Genomic DNA, 15,449 nt, shown 5'->3' on the forward strand with positions numbered 1-15,449 from the left:
CTGGGTTTAGTCCCCAGTACTGCAGCAGCAGCAACAACAAAAAATCAAGACCTAAAATTTTATGTACACTAAGCATTGAATAGTAGGAAGAGCAGCATTCTTCCATAAATATAAGTACTACAGGCTTTAACACTGTTGCTTCAGCCAGATGACTTTTCCCCATCTTTTTCTACTTGATGAGAAAACCTAAACCAGTAAATAGCATGTTGCTGTACTATTTCATACACATCTATTCCCTAACCATAATAATCCTGTTTATGTCAGGCAAGATGGTGCTGTTATCTGTAATTGCAGTTTAGGGAACTGCAGTTTCCTTTGGTCACATAGGAAAGTCCATTGAGTGGTTCATATCTGTTTGCATTGCTGACTTCCATTTACGTAGAAGTACATGCCACTGGGAGAAATTGCTACATAAATATTATGTGTCTAAGTTTTGTAGTGAGACATACTCATTTGAGTATTTCTATGGCTTCCATTAGTTGCCTGATGAGATTTAAAGTTTTCTTGCCTTAGTGACTTTGTTCTCTTAGAGAATTATAAGGATCTTTGTGTTTGGGATGAGTTTGTCTTAAAAACTGGTGTACTGTCCTTTTCCTGTGCTCCCAGGTCCTGGCATTGATGTGCCTGCCCCGGACATGAGCACAGGCGAGCGGGAGATGTCCTGGATCGCTGATACCTATGCCAGCACCATAGGGCACTATGTGAGTATTCTCCAGAAGCTCCAAGGCTTCCTGCATTTGCTGTCCACAAGAAGAAACAATTCAGCTAATTATATGAGAAATTGAGAATCACTGGATTTTTCTTCCTTTAAATCATAAACTAGATATGCATGTTATTTTGCTTCTTTTTCTCTACTCTTTTTTTTGGGGGGGGGCGGGTGCTGGGGATCGAACCCAGGGCCTTGTGCTTACAAGGCAAGCACTCTATCAACTGTATCTCCCCAGCCCTTCTACTCTTGAACTGTAAATGCAGTGAACATGGATTGAGCTTTTACTTACATGCTACCCTGTACTACGTACTGGGCAGGACCCTCTCCAACCAGGGTAGCCCATTCTGCTGAGACACTAGAAGGTAAATAAAAAAGCATTCTGTGTCAAAGAGCTTTCATTTATAGAGGCTAGGACACATGAGCAGGTAAAGTATGGAAATAGTGTAATACAAAGGAAGAGAATTATAATTTCTCAAAATAGGCTTTCTGAAAGAGAGATCTGGGCCCAACTTGAAAGTGTGTTGAATTTGAACATCTGGAAATTTGGGGAAATTGAAAGATAGGTATATTTATAAAGGTAGCAGAATATACAATTGAAGAGGTAAGTGAACTACAACAAAAATACCTAGTCCTGATATTGGTTTTACTTGATAGTCAGTGGTGAGACTTTGCTGCAACCCTTTCTTCAGGAAGAGTAACTTCCCACATGGTGCCAGCACCGGTCACATAGCCTAGGAGCCATTGGGTTAGGGAGAAGCATTGGCACCTGTGAGAAATTCCACAAAGACTCTGTGAGCCTAGACTATATGTGTGGAATCAAGGAAAGGGATGAGGTTGAGTTGATATCCAGGAGAATCTGAGTCTAGAGAGAGAGTCACTGAGCAGAACAGAAGAGGAAAAGAACTCCCTGTCCCTGAAAGCAGTGAAACCTTGAAATCCAAACATATAAGGAGTAGGAAGAGAAGATTTTTAGAAGACATTCTAGCCTCTTACATGCACAGCTAAGTGCAGGTCAGGTGCTAATCATCTTTCAAAGCTATGGAAAAGAATAAAGGGACTGGACCAAGCCTTTGGAGGTAATGTCAATAAAGCTGTACTTGGAGTTGAAACCTTCTGCCTGTGTATCTGGCCAAAAGGGTGGGATAAGTGCTTGGGGAAGAAACCAGCATTTGAATGAAGTGCAGAAGAGAAGCAAATTAGAGGTTGGGGGCAGCTGTTGTAACCAGAGTTGAGAAAGGAAAGGAGATTTTTAAAAGCCAGTAGAGGAGATTGGGCTAGGTTATTGCCTTAATAAGAAACTATACAGACTTCGGTCTTTGTCCTGAACACAGGGAAGTGAGGAAGAGCTAATTATGAAGTATATGGCACAGCTGAGAGTGCACTGAAGCCTATCTCAGTGTGCAGAGGAGATGAGATGGTTAAGGACAGGAAACTAGTCGAGGCACCCAGACTTCAGGGGATTGTGAAGAGAGGAAAGTAGGGCATGAAGTGTGGCCTCCACCTAAGAAAAATGGCCCTAGAGAAGACAGCATGAAGGGTCACTAATGCCTAATAAAAGGGTTTATGTTGTCTGATGTGTTTATTGGTTAATGTACCATTGGTGCAAGAGGCAGATCATGCAGAAGAAACCCATAATAGTAGATGGAGTGAGCGGGAATTGTGTCTTGGTGGTAGAGCACTTGCCTAGCATATGTGAGGCACTAGGTTCGGTTCTCAGCACCACATGTAAATAAATGAATAAAATAAACATCAGTCAACATATAAAAACATGTTTTAAAAAAAAAATCCCTCAAGGAAATAAAGGCAGGGGCCGGCGTGTCATTCAAGGCCCCTAGAAGTAAAATAGGCCTTAGAGAAGAGGAATAGAGAGCTCAGACCCCTTTCCTAAGGTGTGGTTGCACTGTGACTGGGAGCATGGGCAGACACCTGGATTTCAGTCTTGTCTCTCTCCCACCAGCTCTATGGCCTGAGTGTCTATGTCTTGATTTCTATATATATATTTTTTATTATTATTATTTAATTGTATGTTTCATAGGACTGTTATGAGGATTAGACAAAGAATAGTCTAATGTACTTAAAACAGTCCACAGCCCTTAGTAGTAGTCATAAAAGTAAATATTACATCACGTAAATTGTGCATATCTCTTGAAATAAACAGAAACTGCATTAGACACTTCAAAGAATTTTGGTTTGGACTGCCATTCCCAAAAGGAACACTTTTCCCTATGTCACCTGTTAATTTTAAATGAGCTCTGAGTATGATCTCTTGTTCATTTTGAGCAGGGCACTCCACTGAATAGTGCAAACTAGTCAGCAGGATATTATTATTCATAGCTCATCATTAGTGGTAGCAGCAAAAGCAAGTTTTGTGAGGCACTGCCAGCTAAGCCTTGGACTATATTGGTAAATGTTATCTTCCTTCAGTTGCTAGGAAATCCATAATTCAGGCCTAGGTGAGGAAGCCATAGTTTTTGTTAACTTGTTTCCAGATGTGAACCAGGAAACTTTGTCTAGCCCCATCTGGCAGTGCTGTGTTGGGAGAGAATATTCTCCATATTCTTTCCCCTGGACTGCAGGACCATTAGGTATTCTGGGGAGCCTGACAGTTGGCACCAGGCCTGACCTCAGCTTCAGCATTTGCATTTTCACTGTTTAGAAGCATTTGGCACCAGGTTTGCAATTCTGTATTCATAATATTAATTATTCATGAAAGAATACTGTGGGAAAACTACTAATTCTGTAGTGCTTTACTAGACTGCTTTTTTTTTAAAACTTCTTTCTTTTTCTTTGTTGTTGTTGTTAATTATCCAAGAAATACAATTCTGAGTTCTTTCTGTAAAAATATTTAAATTTGGATAAAGACCAGGTCAATTTTTAACACTCTCAGCTACAATACAGTATTGGGGAAAGGGACATGATATGAGGTAAAGCATCTCATTTTGTTCACATAGGTTACAGATTGCCTCAACAGGGCATGCTTTTGTAAACTCTGATTTAAAGTTCTTCATTTTCTGTTTATTTCCTGTATCTCCTGTTTATTGATCAACATACCTGTTCCACAGGGTTGCAGTTGTCATGTTTATAGTATATCTGATACCTTGGAAGGGAAACCCTTCCAAACCCCTTTTTTCTAGTTATGCTTATTTCTCAACAAGAATGCATACACATCCTCAATTCAAAGAGGGCAGAAGGCCGGGCATGGTGGTGTATGCCTGTAATCCCAGTGATGCAGGACACTGAGCCAGAAGATCACAAGTTTGAGGCCAGCCTCAGCAACTTATTGAGATCCTATCTCAAAATAAAAAGGGCTGAGGATGTAGCTCCATAGTAAAGCACCCCTGGTTAGATACCCAGTACCAAAAATAAATAAATAAGGAAGGCAAAAGAAAGTGGAGTGATGAAGATCATTAACCCCCTTTATACTTACAGAGCTAGCACTGCTACCAAAGGTGTTCTTTAAGCCAGGCACTATGGTGCACATCTATAATCCCAGCAACTCTGGAGGATTGCAAATTCAATGTCAGCCCAGCAAGTTAGTGAGACTGTGTCTCAAAATGAAAGATTAAAAGATCTGGGAGCTGGGTGTGGTGGGACACATCTATAATCCCAGGAACAAGTGGGAAAGTTGGGAGGATCATGAGTTCAAAGCCAGACTCAGCAACTTAACAAGGTCCTAAGTAATTTAGCAAGACTCTATCTCAAAATAGTAAAATATAAAAAGAACTGGGTGGGGATGTGGCTCAGTGATTAAGCCACCCCTGGGTTCAGTCCCCAGTACTGGGGGGTGGGAGGGTGATGATGTAGGTTAGTGGTAAAGCACCCCTAGGATTCCCATATCACTAAAAAAAGGTAGGGTGTTCTGTGCATGGGCCACTGTGTCTTGCCTGTATGTTCCTATTTTTGAAATTGAGCCTTCCCAGCAAGAAAATTGTAATATCTCTTCCTATCTCAGATAGTTTTGGTGACATGTGCAAGGATTGTGGTAGATTGTGGTGGATAGGATGTGTACTCTGACGTTGGGCTTGAAGAAATAATAGCTTTAAGCTGAACTGTCTCTACTTTTATGATGTTACTTGTACTTGATGGTAAATTCCAATAGTTTCTCCCACTGGGAAATATAATTTAGAAATATAATTTCTAGTAACAAAGTTTAAAAAGTGAAATTTATCCCTATTGGTCAAAAAGTATGCCTTAAATACATTCACTCTTACATACACACACACTTGGCACACACACTTCTGAGAATATTTTTAGTTAGAATGTGCTTTGACTTGTATTCATTATATTGGTTCATCATTTAAATTGGGCTGACATTGTTTTTTCTTGTCTTACAGGATATTAATGCACATGCCTGTGTTACTGGTAAACCCATCAGTCAAGGAGGCATCCATGGACGCATCTCTGCTACTGGCCGTGGTGTTTTCCATGGAATTGAAAACTTTATCAATGAAGCTTCTTACATGAGCATTTTAGGAATGACACCAGGATTTGGAGATAAAACATTTGTGGTTCAGGTTTTTTAAAAAAATTAATTTTCTTAATTGTATAACTGATATACAATGTTTTTAATGTTTGTAGATTTGCAACTTTAAATTTTTATTATTTTGAACCTCTTGGGTTTTAGAGTGATCTCTTTCAGAAAAGTAATATATCCTCTTTTGAATATTTATGATTCATGTGACTAAAACTGATTTAATATCTCTCAGATACATATAAGACTATAATCAACTTCTTTTGATTCTTATTTAAACCTGAAATTATATCCAGAAAAAGGGAAAGGTCTCATTTTCTATGCCCAAAAGTTTGCACATTGGCCCAAACTTATATGATATGATAACATGTGTTTTATCTAGGGAAATCTAAATTAAATTATGTTGAACGTTACTTTTAGAGTTTATATTCCTCTAAACTAATGACATACATTTATACAACCATAGGACCTTTGGTCATTGGGAACTGACCACACTGGTGTGTTGGCATTGCTGCCATTTCTTTATGAGCCAAGACGCTTCCACCTAACTAAACCTCTTCAGGACGCATTCTCATCAACAGCAAAGGGTTGGGTTCCACATTCTTAAAACATGGGGATTTATTGTTTAAGAAAAGGCATTTAGTACATTGGTTCTTCTGGCAAAAGGATTTCGAAATTTTCCCTGTAAGTGTGTTAGGACAATTAATATTGTAGATATACATGGGTTAAGGTATGACTCTTCCTATCTGTACCAAGACTTTAATTTTTGTGCCATGTGTAATTGTTCTCCACAGGGGTTTGGTAACGTGGGCCTGCATTCTATGAGGTATTTACATCGTTTTGGTGCTAAATGTGTTGGTGTTGGTGAATCTGATGGGAGTATATGGAATCCAGATGGTATTGACCCAAAGGAACTGGAAGATTTCAAATTGGTAATCTGAACAGTTTTACTACTCTGAACCTTATAAAGTTGAAATAAATCTTGCTTAAATCTGTTGCTTTTTTAGAAAGTCTGGTGCAGCTATTCATTCCAATTTTCAACCAATTACAGCAACATGGATCAATTCTGGGCTTCCCCAAGGCAAAGGTATATGAAGGAAGTATCTTGGAGGCTGACTGTGATATACTGATCCCTGCTGCCAGTGAGAAGCAGTTGACCAAATCCAATGCACCCAGAGTCAAAGCCAAGGTAAAAAGCATTATAGAAACCAGAATCAGCTTTATAAATGTGAAATGACATTAGAGAGATCATAAGAAAGTCAAATTGTTGTTCGGGTTTTCCCTTTAATTTTATTGGCATATCATTCATGTCTCATAAATTTTACATATTTGAAGGGTATAATTTACTATCTTTTTAGCACATTCACAAATTTACGTAACCATCACCAAACTAGTTTTAAAAAAATAGGGAAATGGAAAAAGTGAAAGATACCTATATCTTTTGTAAAGCAAAATAACCTTTATTATTCATTTATTTTTGCAGTACTAGAGATTGAACCCAGGACCTCATGCATTCTAGGCAAGCACTATACTACTGAGCTACTTCCCAGCATTGTTTTTATTTTGAAACAATCTCACTAAGTTGCCGAGGCTGGCCTCAAACTTGTGGTCTTGCCTCAGCATCTTGAGTACCTGGTATTACAGTCATGTACCTCCTCAAGTGTAGGTTTATAATCTTCCATTCACTCCCCTATCCATATACGCACTTCTGTTGCCCCTATCCATACACATGTTCCTGGCATTTATGTGTTCCTGACTTTTGCAGATCATTGCTGAAGGTGCCAATGGACCAACCACTCCAGAAGCTGATAAGATTTTTCTGGAGAGGAACATCATGGTTATTCCAGTAAGTCACCTATGTTTATTGGAGATTATATATACTTGGAATCATAATTCCTTTTTGATTTTGGGGGAAAGAGAGGAGTTACTTGTTTCCTCAGTTGGTGAATTTTTTGTCTTTATTTTGCTCTTAAGAAAATAGAGCAGGAGTGGGGAATAGAATGGAAGCATGGTTAATAAAACACATACTACTTTTTTCATTTTGACCTGCATACTTTCTCAGCTCCTGACTCTTTCTTTAGTATGTGTAGTAGTCTGAGAGTATATTCATATATAATTAATTGCATAGCTAGAAATATTATTCCAATTTGAACCCTTAAGATCTTCTATACAGTTCCCAACTTTATACATTTCAAGGGTTCCTTCCTACTTTATTTTAGAAAGCTATTATAAGGAACATGTGCTCAGGTCTGGAGGCGGAACTTTGAAAAACCAGCCCTCTTTGCTGAAAATACTTTAACTGAAATAGGCTGCTCTTAAGTAGTGGGAATGCTAATCTGGTAAACTGCCTGTTGATTTCAGCCCGAGAATTTGGTGAGAAGAGACTCTTGCCTAAGTTGACCAAATACTCATTAATGACCCAAAAAAATTTCCTAAATGAAAAAAAAAAAAAAAAAAAATCTTATTTGCATTGGGAAGGGGGATTTGTTAAATTATGAAATTGCTGATACTATCTAAAATACATTTGGGAAGTTTAAACCTTAGTCCACCTTGGTATTGAAATTGAATTCTTATGTCATTTTAAGCTTTTGCTAAAGTCATCATCTTTTAATTTCTTTGGTGTCTTCCTGTCACATTTTGTGCATAGGATCTCTACTTAAATGCTGGTGGAGTGACAGTATCTTACTTTGAGTGGCTGAAGAATCTGAATCATGTCAGCTATGGCCGATTAACCTTCAAATACGAAAGGGATTCTAACTACCACTTGCTCAGTGAGTCCCTGTGATCTCATTCTCCAAAAAATAACCCTCTGGGCCAGCCAAAAGGCTGGAGAAAGCATACCTACACTCAAGAGGTCTTTTTCCTTTGGTAATCCTAAAGACTTCCATCTCAGAGCAGAAAACTATATGTATTTCTGTCTCTTGAAGCTTAGACCAAAAATACCAGTTTCTTTAGGCATTCAATGTATTTACTCTCAAATGTATTTATATTCAAGTTTTTATTCTTTGATTTTTTATTTTCTCAGAACATAATCTATGTTAGTAATGTTACAAAAAGTATTATCTTAAATTATATGAGTTCCATTGTTTGACTTGCATCCATTCTGTATCTGGTTGCTCTTAGTAAAGGCCTATCTAGTGTCAAATTTTTTTGAGTGTTCTGATGAGAATACTTGTTTTTTGTTTAACTAGAGGAAGCTACACAGTTAATAGCAGAATTTCTCATTAGGTTGAAATAAGACCAAGACCTTCAACTGAGCTCCTATACTCAGCCACTCTGAGAATCTGGGTGAAGTGTTCATCTATTTCCTTTTCTTTTTCGCTCAGCATTTTCTTTTTAATAGAGCCAAGGAAAAACCCTGGTAATGGGTGTTATGGAAACAGAGCAATGACCTGAATTCACATTTATATAGGAATTTGGCAAAGTCTTCTGTTCCTTTTTAACTGAGTTTTTAGAGATCACTCCTTTTATATCTTTAGCACTGAAGATTTCTAAAACTATTTTGAAGGGGTATGGATATAGTTTGGGGCTCTTGGGGAGGGGTTGGTGTTTTTGTTTGTTTCTCTGCCCTACTTAGCAACACTTTATCTTGATCTTTTGCTTTTTTATAGTGTCTGTTCAAGAGAGTTTAGAAAGAAAATTTGGAAAGCATGGTGGAACAATTCCTGTCGTACCCACTGCAGAGTTCCAGGACAGGATATCAGTGAGTGTGGTGACACTAAAGTGGCACCTTGTGCTCCCTACCTTGACCTCCATACATTCAGGTTGACTGGAGTTGAGGGGTGGTGATCAGCATGACAGTAACTGTATGCTTTGTGTATGTTTTGTACTTTCTCCTTTCAATCTGCTATAAAAATGAAGAATCCTAGTCACTAATAACAACTTTCAATAGATAATTACTCTTTTGCTTTTGTTTCTTTTTTCAATACAAACGACTTAACAGTGATTCCACATAATCATGAAGGATTGCTAATCTATTTTAACTTTTTTAAGCCTCAGAGAAATATAATTAAAAGGTAAGCATTAGACTGAGCTATATGAAAAATGGAAATTGCTGAGTAGACACAAGAGTTAAAGAAAACAGATTAGAAAAGGTATTTTCTATTAACAGGATATATTAATAGTGTATACATATTTCAAAAAGAACTTCTTTACCACTACATGACAGCAGGATGCACAACAAAGTCACAGCACGTACACCAGAATACAAGTTTAACCTCGCTGTTATCAAAAACAGTGTATCTTTTTTGTTTGTTACTCTTTCTGTCAGAGTGACTTGCAGCACATTAAGAGAGGTCTTGAAGGGCTCACTTCTCTGATTGGTCCCCTTACCTTACATATGTCTGGCACATGCCTGGCACATGGTGATCACTTAGATCGTACTTCTGGAAGAGCACAGAAAGAGAACAACCATCTGGTTTTGAAGACAGAGTTATGAGTGACTATTTAACACAATTTGTTTGAGGGGGCAGATACTGTGGGTTGAATCTAAGGGTACTTAACCACTGAGCCATACCCCCAGCCCTTTGTACTTTTTATTTTTGTTTTGTTTTGTTTCTGTGGTACTGGGGATTTGAACCCAGGGCCTTGTGCTTGCAAGGCAAGCACTCTACCAACTGAGCTATATCCCCAGCCTTTACTTTTTATTTTTTATATTGAGACAGTCTCTCTAAATTGCTGAGGTTGGCCTTGAACCTGTGGTCTTCCTGCCTCAGCCTCCCAAGTCACCAGGATTATAGGGGGACAATGCTGCACCTGGCTTCCTACTTTTTAAATAGTTTTCATGCTGCTAAGTTTAATTTTGCTGTTTCTCGCTCTCACTGTGTTAGTTACTTCAAGAAGTCTTACGGAGCTGGGGATATAGCTCAGTTGGTAGAGTGCTTGCCTTGCAAGCATAAGGCCCTGGGTTCAGTCCCCAGTACTGAAAAAAAAAAAAAAAAAGTCTTACAATAAGTGCAGTTGAAAACCCAGTTTTCCCCAGCTCTCTCCCTTTTGTTCCCCCGCCCTAGCCCTGCTGTAGCCCTTCCAGGTCCCTCAGTAAGCCTCCCATCTTTTCTCTGTTCATCATTCCCCACCTAATTTTCTCCTTTCTCGTCTATCTAATGAAAGGCCCACTGTCCATCATTACAATAACTCCTTGGTCTTGTTTTGCTTCATCATACCCACCTCTCATTAACAATTAAACAACCTCTGATAAAATCCCAGCTTTCTCCTTTTTCCGTGCCTATGCCCATGTAGGTAGTGGCTCTGCTGGCAGTTCCTATTCTGACCTCTAACCTCAGGTGACACTCAGGGCTAACTACCAGTCTGACTACTTTTCCCTGTTGTGTTCATATTCTCCCTCCCCTGAGTGGTTGTGTCATTTTCTCCTCTTCTACTCACATACATTTCAGCTCTTGAGCTGGTACCTGGTCAAAGAAAGTCGAAGCAGTCAGAGAACCTGCACAACTAGTCAACTCCTGTCCTGTGCCATTTCCCCTCAGATGGGTAGATTAACTCTCTGTGCTTCCACCTACACCCAGCTCTTGTTCAGAACATTCAATGGCCTGTCCCCAGCTTCTCTGATACACTATACTAACAAGTCTTGCCCTCTCTTGCATCATCAGTTTTCCCTCTGCTGTATTCTCTCAGTACACCAAGTGATGTTTGAAGAAGATATGTCTTAATCCCACTTCAGTTACTGCCGATTTTCTCATACACCAGACCTTCTTGAAAAAGTTACATGACTCCATCTTCATTTCTTCTCTACTTGAACCTACTCCACCAAAACTGTACTTGTCAAGAGAACCAATGACAGCAATGCCCAGGCCAGTGGTCACTTTTCAGTCCTCATCTTGACTTATCAGCAGCTATTCTCACTATTAATGGCTGTTACTGGGACTGTTTTCTTCCTACCTCACTAGGCTTTTGCCTCTTCCTCTCTCCATCCTTTTAATAATAGAAGCCCTCGGCCCCCAGACCACTTCTAAATCTAAATTTAAAATACTGATCATGTATTTGGCCTCATGGTTTCAAGTCCACACATGCATTTCACTGCCCCACTAAAATAGAGACTCCATGAGAACAGACAATTTTGATTGTTTTGTTCTCTAATGTGTCCATTTGTTTATGGATTGAACCCACGGGTGCTTAAACCCTAAGACACATCCCCAGCTTTTTTTATTTTGTGACAGGGTCTCACTCAGTGTCTTAGGGCCTCACTAAATTTCTGCAGCTGGCTTTGTACTTGGGAGTTCTGTCTCATCCTCCTGAATTGCTGAGATTATAGGTGTGTGCCACTGTGCCGGGCCAGATGTTTCTTTTTTAATACCTATGTTTCAGAGATAACTGACAGGAAAGAGATAAGCTGACTTAATGATGGGAGGCCCTGGGTCATTCCATGTCTTAAATATAATTATCAGAAACCTTGTCCAACCTTTTGGTCCTGGGTTTCCTCCTAAGTAAAATTAAAGAGCTGCTAAGATCTATCCAGCCTCAAATTAGTGGTATTACTGAATACACAGACAGGGTTCTACTCCAGAGCTGCTGTTGGCTTTAACCAGTTTTCTTTCTGTGTCTTATATGGTATCCCTGTTGACACCGAGTGGAGAACACTTATCTCTCTACTTTTCCTCAGGTTTCTGTCCATACTTTTCTGTCTTGTTTTACCATAATCTTATTTCATGAGTATTTGTTGCTGTTAATTATATTTAAAACTAAATTGTGGTTAAAATGCAGCTACTTCAGTATCAAGATACTCTACCTTTTGCCATGTATGGTGGCATACACCTGTAATCCCAGCAATTTGGGAGACTAAGGCAGAAAGATCACAAGTTTCAGGCCAGCCTTGGCAACTTAAAAAGATCCTATCTCAAAATAAAAAAGGCTGGAGATGTATTTCAGTGGTAAAGCATCCCTGGGTTCAATCCCCAGCACCACCCAAAAAAAGATACTGTTCCTTGGGCTAGGGATGTGACTCAGTGGTAGAGCCCTTGTCTAACATGTGTGAGGCTTTAAGTTCCATCCCCAGTACTGCAAACCAATGGAAAAACAAAAACATACTGTTCCTTGATAGGATACAGAAATTCCATCTATCTTTGCTGAAAAACAAAACAGTTCTGTCTGTACATTAACTTAAGAATCCTTTGTACTCTTCTGGAGTCACAAAACACATCTTCATGTGATTTTGTTAAACTTGTGTTCTTTTTCCTACAGGGTGCATCAGAGAAAGACATTGTGCATTCTGGGTTAGCCTACACCATGGAGCGTTCAGCCAGGGTATGCATATAGATGCTCTCTAACTTTCTGCTAGTGACATGAATCAGCACAGCTCAACCGAATCATCTCAGTGGCCAGATTATATATATGGCATTAGAAAATATCAATCTGTTCTCATTTGTGTGCAGCAAAAAACATGCTTTTTTATTCTCAAACGATGAGTAATGTTACCAATCTTCAGTGTTTACCAAGCTCTGGAAATAAATAATAATACTGAAATAGGAAGGAATGATTGGCAGTAGTTGGCTAAATATTGAGTAGTGAGCCAAATTGGAATACAACTCGGGGTGTCACTACATTTCAGCTTCAGGAAGCTACCTTTCTATAAAATTTGGTTTAAGAGTTTTTTGACTACTTGATCCTTTGTTTCAAGTAAGGTCTTAAATGCAGTTTGAATCCAGATTTCCAAATTTCTTCTGAAGCTCAGATTCTGTCCACTTGAATTTCCAAGTTGAAGCAGCATAAGAAACATACTGATGAAGGTGGTGCTTTTTAGAATTGTTTTTGTTGTGATATAACTAAAATGCTATAAATTCATCCTTTTAAAGTGTATAGCTCAGCTGCCTTTAGTATATTCACATAGTTGTATTGCCGTTACTACTATGAAATTCTAGAACATTTTCACCACCTCATTCTAGGTTTTTTGAAACAATCACAAAAGTATATGATATGCACAGATTAACAGTTTCTTATGGTCAGAGAGACATTCATATCTGCAGTTGTGATGGGTAACTTTTTATTACTTCCTGGACAATAATCATTGATAGTAATTCCAGAGAATTAGTCCTTCCCTCCTAGAGGTTGTTGTTTTGTCTTTGTTCGCCCAAATCCCACAGCAGGGCCATCACATACCTTGTGTGTTCATGGCCCAACTGCTTGACTTAGGTAGTCTTCACTGCCTTTTCTCCTTCATTGCAGCAAATTATGCGTACAGCCATGAAGTATAACCTGGGCTTGGACCTGAGAACAGCTGCCTATGTCAATGCCATTGAGAAAGTCTTCAAAGTGTACAACGAAGCTGGCGTGACCTTCACATAGGTGGATCTTGGTTAACTTCCTCATCACCCTCTTCACCTATAACTTCTGCTGACCTATCACAAGTTTACATGTAACTGCAGAAATCTTTCTCTCATGACTCATTAAACAATGGACACTGTTCTCAACAAGTCAATCTGTTCAGCCCCTTAAGAAGAAAGAAATTAAGTTTAGGGGATCTGTACAATCTGATGAGTATGAAAGTAGAAATCACCTATTCCAGAGAGCCATTTAGGCACTTTGCTTTTAAATAAAAAGTCTTTTGCCTGACTGTGCTGCCTTGCTCCAGGGCTCTTCCAACATAGTCAGTGCTATTACCAGGGAAAGCAGTCAAGAACAGTCACTCAGTTTTGCTCTGGACAAATCTGGGACGTACTATAACTTGGACACATGTGAGAATTAGAGATACTGTTTTCAGAAAGTAGCATGGTCCTCAAATGAGTTATTGATATTACATCTGCATAATAACTCAGTTTTACAAGCTGCAAACAAAAATAAAAGCTGTCTCGTATGCATTTTATTCTCATAGAATAAAATAAGTACATGCTGCTGTAATAAAATTGCCTTGAATCACTTAATAAGCCTAACCTGACTCAAGCAGTGAATGCCTATAAACATAGTAAATGAAGAAACTAGTATTTTTATATCATAAAACAGTATCATTTATAGCTTATCAGTTATGTATTGTCTGGCAAAAATAAAAAGCTTGATGGAGGTCTGTCTTCATACCCAGAAACATTGGAGGCTATTTTTGTTAAAACTATCAGAATTTGCTAACTACCATTAGGATACATAGTCCAAAGAGTTTGGTGACCTCTTTATCATGTTAGTTAATTGTTCTTCCCTTTTGAAGATATATTGTGTTGACTAACTGAACCCTAATTCAAGTAGTGTCCCAAGAAAAACCACTGGGCTCCCCGTTTGAAGTCCAGCTGACTCTGAGCATTGCTGGTGGCCACAACTCAGACTGTGTCCTCTCCTTCTGGAGACTTTGCATTCTGCACCCAGCTTCATTAACAGCAGGCTGAAAACAACATAGGTTCTAGTGTTTATAGAGTTTTTTGGCCAGGGCCTTTTGAGCAGTAGTGTCCCAATAAAGTACTAGATATTTATGTAAGAATGAGCGCTTTTTTTTTTTTTTTTTTTTTTTTTTAAACAATAATGCCCTTTCACAGATTTCTAACTACTTTGTAACTGCCTGACTTAACCTGATGATAAAAGCAGTTATTAAAAGTCTACCTTTTCCAAAATTTGTTTCTTTTCTGTGTTTTTATATTTGTCTTTCTTTTTAGTAAAGGATAAACCTACAACTGGATTTCAAAATTTTTTGTAACAGCTGCCTATGTAATATTTCCTTCTGCTATGTCGTGAGCTGCCCAAATTTTATTCCTGAATTCTTTTGAATTTCATTTTATTAAGCAATATCAATGACTGTTCTTGGGGAGGAGGCTTTAATGATTAAAACTGATAACTAAAGTAATTTTTAGTGCCTTTTTAAATGAAGGGAAGTTTTGTTTGGAATAATTTAGCCACAGAATGTAACTGCTATTTAAAACAATATGAACTATAATCAACAGAACTGGATTCTCGACCAGGTTCCACCAATTATTTAGCTGCCACTTGTTCTCTTTATGTGTCTTTCACAGCTCTGTCTTGTTGCTTATGATCATGAAATCAGTCAGATGGACAAACTCTGTGACATGTGGACACAGTTAGTCCTCTGCAACACCTGGTGTCAGCCTGCACTCTAGATGTAGTACTGAAGTATGTCGGAGTGGAGAGAGGGATGTGTAAACAAATTCTAGAATGTTTGGAATGATGTTGGGTGGGGCAGTACATTCAGATAAAAGTAAGATAAGTCTTAGTCATGACCTTTGACTGAACATCAGGAATACCAATAGTGATGACTTTAATTGGTTGGTTTGGTTTTTTGCAGTACTGGGGATTGAACCCAAGGCTTCCCGTATGCTAAGCAAG

At 38.6% G+C, this 15,449-nt stretch overlaps 1 protein-coding gene across 2 annotated transcripts in view; it reads left to right on the top strand.

Annotated features, from left to right (window-relative positions):
• The window catches only part of GLUD1 (glutamate dehydrogenase 1), a 35,078-nt gene extending 20,356 nt beyond the window's left edge, over nucleotides 1–14,722 (top strand). Inside the window, exons 5-13 of one of the 2 annotated variants that reach the window (XM_079138240.1) lie at nucleotides 607–701; nucleotides 5,044–5,217; nucleotides 5,975–6,112; nucleotides 6,232–6,369; nucleotides 6,946–7,026; nucleotides 7,828–7,951; nucleotides 8,792–8,883; nucleotides 12,375–12,437; nucleotides 13,356–14,722. In XM_079138240.1, the coding sequence (XP_078994366.1) occupies nucleotides 607–701; nucleotides 5,044–5,217; nucleotides 5,975–6,112; nucleotides 6,232–6,369; nucleotides 6,946–7,026; nucleotides 7,828–7,951; nucleotides 8,792–8,883; nucleotides 12,375–12,437; nucleotides 13,356–13,475 (1,025 nt within the window). In that variant the 3' untranslated portion in view covers nucleotides 13,476–14,722. Of the gene's footprint in view, nucleotides 1–606; nucleotides 702–5,043; nucleotides 5,224–5,974; nucleotides 6,113–6,231; nucleotides 6,370–6,945; nucleotides 7,027–7,827; nucleotides 7,952–8,791; nucleotides 8,884–12,374; nucleotides 12,438–13,355 lie in introns of both variants that reach the window. The other variant, XM_079138239.1, reaches the window with a different exon arrangement.
• The last annotated feature ends 727 nt before the right edge of the window (nucleotides 14,723–15,449 follow it).

This window comes from Sciurus vulgaris (genome assembly GCF_902686455.1).
Source record: "Sciurus vulgaris genome assembly, chromosome: 4".
Taxonomy (NCBI): Eukaryota; Metazoa; Chordata; class Mammalia; order Rodentia; family Sciuridae; genus Sciurus; species Sciurus vulgaris.